The 7,953-nt window shown below is 44.5% G+C and overlaps 1 protein-coding gene across 3 annotated transcripts in view; it reads right to left on the bottom strand.

Moving 5' to 3' along the window:
- Nucleotides 1–669: 669 nt before the first annotated feature.
- Nucleotides 670–7,953, bottom strand: part of LOC118368065 (metabotropic glutamate receptor 1-like) — a 38,402-nt gene continuing 31,118 nt past the window's right edge. For 2 of the 3 annotated variants that reach the window (XM_035751798.2, XM_052496547.1), the window contains exons 7-10: nucleotides 7,760–7,886; nucleotides 5,501–5,889; nucleotides 3,991–4,517; nucleotides 670–3,274 (exon numbers count right to left, since the gene is read on the bottom strand). In XM_035751798.2, coding sequence (XP_035607691.1) covers nucleotides 2,287–3,274; nucleotides 3,991–4,517; nucleotides 5,501–5,889; nucleotides 7,760–7,886 — 2,031 coding nt within the window. In that variant the 3' untranslated portion in view covers nucleotides 670–2,286. The remainder of the gene's footprint in view (nucleotides 3,275–3,990; nucleotides 4,518–5,500; nucleotides 5,890–7,759; nucleotides 7,887–7,953) is intronic. The other variant, XM_052496548.1, reaches the window with a different exon arrangement.

Raw genomic sequence — 7,953 nt, 5'->3', positions numbered from 1 at the left:
AATCAAATCGTATCGGTCACATACACATGATTATCAGATGTTCGTTCCATTATTTTACTTTTAGACTTGTGTGAATTGTTAGACACTACTGCACTGTTGGAGTCAGGAACACAAGCATTTTGCTACACCCGCAATAACATCTGCTAAATATGTGTATGTGACCAATAACATTTCATTTAATTTATCCCAAGCAGAGAAACACAGAACTGTGAAGATTATCATATTGTCAACCAACTCCACAGTGAAATATATGTGCTCTTGAGTATTCACTCTAATAGGCTTTATTGAGTTGGTTCGATAATTTTATTGCTCTTCCTAGGCATAATTGTTTTATGACTGAGAAAGAAACTGGAAACATCCGTTGATAATATTTCAGCTGTGTGTCCTATAAACCTGCTTTCTTTACATCCCAAAGCTAAAGTCTCACCACGGTCTCATCGTCCCATTCAGTCGTTTTCAATGCGAAGTTAACTCCGTTCCTTGAAACGCATGTGGACGTAACGCGAGACGAAGCTGGTTTTCCCAACTCCTCGCTCTCCAATTACCACTTTAAATGTATACTCTGTACATGTCGTGATATAAACCAGAGAATGGCTCTACTTTATTTTTACTGCATGTGACCAATACAGACAGGCGTCATGAATGAATGACTCCGTACACATGTTTTTTATTTAAATGGTATTTATTCTAACAAAACATATATCTTTCAGAATCTAAAGGACAATGACTTTGTTCTGCACTGCTATATTAATTACATGTTTTAAACAGAAAACCTATTCAACTCTATGAAGCCATTTCTATCAAACAGCCTATTCATATTACTGATGATAATACCCATTGTTTATTACATTGTATATAGTGAGATCTTAACAATTGTGAAAAGTAAGAATAATGTTGTACAAACCCAACAGTCACAATAAACAACACATTTATAAATAGTTAAATAAACTTTACATCGTAATGCCTTTAGTAAACTAATCTGAATCGTTACCAAAATAGGATGGATACTACATACAGTTCATTCACAAAACCAATGACGATCAAATGACATTATATTACATTTTTGGCAATCATATTATATTCTAAACTGGATGGTTTGAGTCCTGAATGCTGATTGGCTGAAAGCTGTGATATATCAGACCGTATACCACAGGTATGACAAAACATTTATTTTTACTCTTCTAATTAGGTTGGTAACCAGTTGATAATAGCAATAAGGCTCCTCAGGGGTTTGTGGTATATGGCCAATATACCACAGCTAAGGGCTGTTGCGTTGTGTGTAAGAACAGCCCTTAGCCGTGGTATATTGGCCACATACCACACCCCCTCGGGCCTTATTGCTTAAATAGAAACTGTTGCAAGTATGGGTTTAGAGGGCTGTTTATAAAATATACAAACTTGCAATTGAAATGAGAGACATAAAAAAATATATATTTTGTGTAAATGGAAGCATACAGGATACATGGCACTTGAAAATCATTCTGGTTTTGTTTGCGACATTCTTACAGTAGTTATTGAATCAGTATCATAAGTTCATTCTGATGTTATCTGATGAGAACAGAGGCGGAAATAATCTTCGTTCTTTTTTCAAAATAAATACACACTTGATATGAGCAAAACAACAAAACACATTCATCTAGAATATTTTACATTTACAGGCTATTGTTCTATTGGTAAACACAGGCCTACACAGAGCATATATCATTTATACACATATTTGTGTGAACTACAGGTGGGATAGTCTGGTAGCATTATAATTGATAAACCATCTAATTTCAAGCGGTGGAAGTTTGCCTTTATGAAGACAAGCAACAAACACAATCATTATTGTAATACCTGATGATGCTGAAATGTACACTGTATTGTACCCTGAATAACTTCTACATAAATCACTTCAATAGGTAGGACTATCTTATCTTTTTGTTTTCCTAATAAGCACAAAGCCTAGAGCAAGTTCGATGCTTTTCATCTCTTGCATAAACATGGAAATGCATTTTGCGACGGTTAAATCTTTCAGTCTTTTCTCCATGATATTTAATATACAACAAAAATACCTTTTTAAAAGTGTGCCTTCAGTGTTTTTGCTCACTTTTGTCCATGTAAACACAAACACTTTCACTCATAGATTTCATGAGTCAACCAATATTGTCCAGTCAGCCACTCAATAACTTATACAAGACATTGTTTCCATTTCTTACTGGTCATTAAATGGAACACAAACAATATGCTACAAGTCATCAGCTACAAAATGGCTTTATCTTATTCTACTATATCTACAGTACTCGTTTACAGAGTTGAGGAGCTTTCTTTATAGTCCTTCAAAATGACAGAGGCGTAGTTCGGAGGGGTGCACAATATGGACTCGGACACGGGTGAGGTGTTGTGGAAAGGGCTCCCCATGCTCGCTGTATCACGGAACGGGGAGGGGGGCATCAGGGCCATAGAATCCTCCATGGCTGATTTGATATGAACAACGTCGTCCTCTTCTTCTTCGTGAATCAGGCCGTTGTCATACATGTATCCATGGAGGAGGCCAAACTGTTCCTCCTCCACCTCTACCTCCTCCTCCTCAATCTCCTCAATCTCCTCCTCAATCTCCTCCTCCTCTTCTATCTCTAGGGTGGAGGTGGGTTCCTCATCATCAAAGGGGCCAAGTTCTAGTTGCAGGGGCAGGATTGCATGCTGCTGGATGAGATGAGCCTGGTGGTACACAGGCCTGCCATGACTGCTCCCAGACCGGCCCCCAAAACCACCAGCGCCCCCACCAGCCATAGGGCCAGGGCTGGGCAGACTGATCATGTCCATATCATTGAGCTCAGGGATGATGAAATCACTGTTGTACTGTAACAGTAGGTGGTCTGTGATGACCCTCTGTTGGGGGATCACTCTGCTCTGTGGCAGGGGCATGTGCTCAACAGGGGGATAATATTCAACCACCTCATCCACCTCTTTCATCGGCCCACCGATGGAGGGCATTATCTGCCCGTGGGCCATCATGTGGGGACTAAGGGGAGGGTTGTATCTGACTAGGTCGCACTCGTCCTCCTCGGCTACGTTGTACAGAGTTTTGGTGCTGAGGTCAGAGAACTCCATGGCCATGCTGCTGCCTGTGTTATGGTAGGTGTTAGTTAAGGGTCTGATGACAGCCATCTGATTGGAGCATCCTGCTTCCTGTCTCTTCACGTGCACAGACAGTCTGTGCCAATTGTGCTCCCCTTTTGGAGGATGATGTCTTGCACCTGGTTCAGACCATGACACAGACTTTCCATTAGAACTATAAACAGAATAAAGATGGCTGTTAGCTCTTTCACAGGAACTCAGAAAAGTGAAGACAACAACAGCATTTCTGGTTCATGTAAAAATACATTTTTTTTAAACGAACGTTAAAACGTTTTTTAAATGAACGTTAAAATCAGATCAATTCTATGTTGATGGTGACGTTTTGGGTTGAACTATACCTTACTGAGGACTGTATATCTTTATTTATCTATTCAGATTCATGTATTTCCAATGTACTATAAATCATTATGCTGTGGTACAGTGTATCCTGATAGTACTCATGAGTATGCTGGTTTTCATTATATTCAGCAACAGATTTAATGTTAAGGTGTTTTTTAATTGAACATTTGACCTGGATCTGGCATAATATACTCTCTCTGTGTCCCAAATGGCACCATATTCCTTACATAGTGCAATACCTTTGGGGCCTGGTCAAAAGTAGAGAACTAACCTACATATGGTATAGGGTGCCATGTGGGACAAAGAATCTGAGAGTTAATTACTGTAAGACAAAATCAGCATCCCAGTGGTACCTCAGGAGAAAGGTCTGTACTCTCAAAGCGTCTCAGAGTACGAATTCTGATCTAGGATCCGGTCCCACCTGTCCGTGTAATCCTATTCATTATGATCTAAAAGGCTAAACTGATCCTAAATCAACACTCCTACTCTGATACTCTTTGTGAATATGGACCCAGGATTACATCAACCTACTTCTCAGAGTTCTTCTTCCGTTTGAACATGTTGAGCAGGCTGTTGCTCCGGCAAGTGCCGTCGCCCACGTGCATGCGCACGGCATCCGAGGTGGTGAAAGCGCTGCGCACGTTACGCTCCGGCTTGGCGAGGATGATGTACATCTTGGGCGAGAACATACAGCCCAACGCCACGGTGACGCTCAGGCTCACGGAGAACGACGTGGTGATGATCTTATAGTTGGAGCCGAAGTAGATGGGGACAAACGCCAGCCAGATGATACAGGTGGTGTACATGGTGAAGGCGATATACTTGGCCTCATTGAAGTTGGCCGGGACGTTGCGCGTCTTGAAGGCGTAGTAGGTGCAGCTCAGGATGAGCAGGCCGTTGTAGCCCAGGGGCGCCACCATGCCCAGCGTACTGGTGTTGCAGATGAGGTACACCTCCCTGATGCTGGGGTAGGACTTGACGGGCATGGGCGGCTCCAGGATGATCAGAGTAACCTCCAGGGTAAGCTGGACACTGACTAGGAGGCCAGCGATCACCAGCTGATTATACAAAATAAGAAGAAGACAGGTTTTATATGCCGTTTTTCAGACAAAAAAAATGATGCGTCTGGAATAACATTATATTCCTTGTAGTACTCTACTTTTGACCAGAGCCCTGAGAAGGCCCTAGAGCCCTGAGCATGCCCTAGTGCCCTGAGAAGGCCCTAGAGCCCTGAGCATGCCCTAGAGCCCTGAGAAGGCCCTAGAGCCCTGAGAAGGCCCTAGAGCCCAGAGCATGCCCTAGTGCCCTGAGAAGGCCCTAGAGCCCTGAGAATGCCCTAGAGCCCTGAGCATGCCCTAGAGCCCTGAGAAGGCCCTAGAGCCCTGAGCATGCCCTAGAGCCCTGAGAAGGCCCTAGAGCCCTGAGCATGCCCCAGAGCCCTGAGCATGCCCTAGAGCCCTGAGAAGGCCCTAGAGCCCTGAGAAGGCCCTAGAGCCCTGAGCATGTCCTAGAGCCCTGAGAAGGCCCTAGAGCCCTGAGCATGTCCTAGAGCCCTGAGAAGGCCCTAGAGCCCTGAGCATGTCCTAGAGCCCTGAGAAGGCCCTAGAGCCCTGAGCATGCCCTAGAGCCCTGAGAAGGCCCTAGAGCCCTGAGAAGGCCCTAGAGCCCTGAGCATGTCCTAGAGCCCTGAGAAGGCCATAGGGCCCTGAGAAGGCCCTAGAGCCCTGAGAAGGCCCTAGAGCCCTGAGAAGGCCCTAGAGCCCTGAGCATGCCCTAGAGCCATGAGAATTCACCAGAGCCCTGAGAAGGCCCTAGAGCCCTGAGCATGCCCTAGAGCCATGAGAATTCACCAGAGCCATGAGAAGGCCCTAGAGCCCTGAGCATGCCCTAGAGCCATGAGAATTCACCAGAGCCCTGAGAAGGCCTTGGTCAAAAGTAGTGCACTGTTTATGGAATGTGGTGTCATTTCGAACGCATACAAAATCAAAACCAAACAGATTAATACAAAAAAAGAGACTAAGGAATAAGTCTATATAATCACCTGGGCCCAGGCGCTCATAAAACGCGGCTTCCTGGTACAGATCTTCTTCTTGCTGCCTGCCAGAATACGTGCGATGCGGTTGGTCTTGGTGACTAACGCTGAGTAGCACATGGCGGCCGAGAGGCCCACTAGGAGGCGCTGCAGGTAGCAGGAGACCACGGTGGGCCGGGCGATCAGGGTAAAGGGGCAGATGTAGCCCAGGAAGATGCCGGCCAGGATGATGTAACAGAGCTCACGGCTGGAGGACTTGACCACGGGCGTGTCTCGGAACAGGACAAAGATGAAAGTGACGAAGGAGGTGACTAGGATGCCCAGACAGGCAAACACCACCTGGACGATGGACTCCGGGTTCCCCCACTCCAGGTACCGCAAGGTGATGGGCTCACAACCTGGGGAGAAGACACAGATAAAGAGAAAATGTGTGAGACCTTGCTCTGAAGATGTTTCACTAGAAACAAAGGAAAAAGGCTCTAATGTAATAGGCTAATGGGTTGATTCGTTGATGAGTTGATTGGTTGATTTAACCTAGGTCCTAGTCCAATATCTTTCATAGTATGTCTTACCTGACACTTCTTAATAATTCAATATTAGGAAAATGACCCAAAATCACAAAGGTAGAAACCAATAGTGGGTCGAAATTAGAATGCTGCCCAGCTGCCCAGAATGAATGCTGCCCATGCTGCCCAGAATGAATGCTGCCCACGCTGCCCAGAATGAATGCTGCCCAGTTGCCCAGAATGAATGCTGCCCATGCTGCCCAGAATGAATGCTGCCCATGTTGCCCAGAATGAATGCTGCCCATGTTGCCCAGAATGAATGCTGCCCATGTTGCCCAGAATGAATGCTGCCCATGTTGCCCAGAATGAATGCTGCCCAGTTGCCAGAATGAATGCTGCCCATGTTGCCCAGAATGAATGCTGCCCATGTTGCCCAGAATGAATGCTGCCCATGTTGCCCAGAATGAATGCTGCCCATGTTGCCCAGAATGCTGCCCAAAATAATATTAATTAAACATGGGTAGCCTATAGAATTTTACTTTCACCAAATCAACCACCAAAAAGCCTGTGTGACCGCTGTCTCCAGTTTGAAAACACACCAAGAATTAAAGTAGGTTTTTAGCTCAACTATAAATAAACCCCTTTTCTCTACATAGGGAGGGCTAGTGCACAGCATAGCTAGCCATGGGGAGGGGAGGTAGAGACAGGCTGGAGTACAGAGCATAACCATGGGAGGGAAGGGGAAAGGACAGGACTGTAGCAGGACTCATTAAATCACTGCAACTTATCACCAGTCCATCCAACATCACAACAGTGTCCGTTCACAGACAAACCTAACTGATGCCAAACATTTTACCAATTTTATATTATGACATCAAACTGCAAACACAAAATAATCACATAAAGGTCATTAAGTAGTTTGTGTTATGATAGTTCAAATAATTTCTATCTAAACAAAACATTTATTTTCACAAAGTTGTTGACAATTATTTTTGAGGATAGTGTTGTCGTTTCATGTCTAATGCCTCTGGCGTCAAAGTAAGAAATGTGAATGAATTTAAAGGAGCTCGTCTGAAGGGCTTGAAAGCCGTTTGAAAGTAGAACGTGTAAGCAGCAGCGGCAGGAGGGGGGAGTAGGGCTGTCTGCAACACGTTGAACATGATTAATGGTGCTCTGGAGCCATGGGGACACCTTTGAAAATAGGACAGCAGTATAGGACAGGTGGGTGATATAGTGCTGCTACTAACCATTATGGATGAATAAACTCTGTTATGCTGAAATGAAGTGTTGTCCTGTGAAGGTTTAAGGGAACTGAACGTCAAAATAAGGGCGTAATACCCCTGGGGGAATGGAGCTTCCCCTGTGAATAAGATATCTGCTCTGATCTCGAAAATAATATGCTATTATAGAGCTGAACAGAAACGCAGAGCGAAACACGTGAGCAAGGAACTCCATCTAAATACTGCAAATAGCCAATACGCTGTAGGCCTACTATAATTTCAGGTAATAATACACAAGATAAATACAATGGTAGAAGATAATATATGTCATATAATCCTCTGATGTACTGTAACCAGGTGTATTTTGGCCCTCCTTAGCTGTGTATATGTTGCTGAAGGCACCTCTACAAAGACAAGAAAAGCTGAAACCAAACAGCATACCCTCCTAACAAAAACAACAGCATGATGGCACTGTTCTGTACCCTTTCGTTTGTTCTCATTTAGTCATAATTCTGTAGATATGGAAGAGGGAATGGCTGTACCTTCCAGTTCGGGGTCCGGCCACCAGCCCAGCTCGCAGGTCCTGCAGGTGAACTCATCCTGGACGATCTCGTTGTCTTTACAGGGCGTACAGATCCAGCAACAGCTCACCTCTCCCTTCCTGATCACCTGTATCCATCAAACACATTGAGTGATTGTATGTATTAGATCATTAAAAACACCTACAGACAGGATG

Source organism: Oncorhynchus keta, chromosome 35 (genome assembly GCF_023373465.1).
Source record: "Oncorhynchus keta strain PuntledgeMale-10-30-2019 chromosome 35, Oket_V2, whole genome shotgun sequence".
In the NCBI taxonomy this organism is placed as follows: Eukaryota; Metazoa; Chordata; class Actinopteri; order Salmoniformes; family Salmonidae; genus Oncorhynchus; species Oncorhynchus keta.
This window is presented reverse-complemented; position numbering and strand designations above follow the sequence as displayed.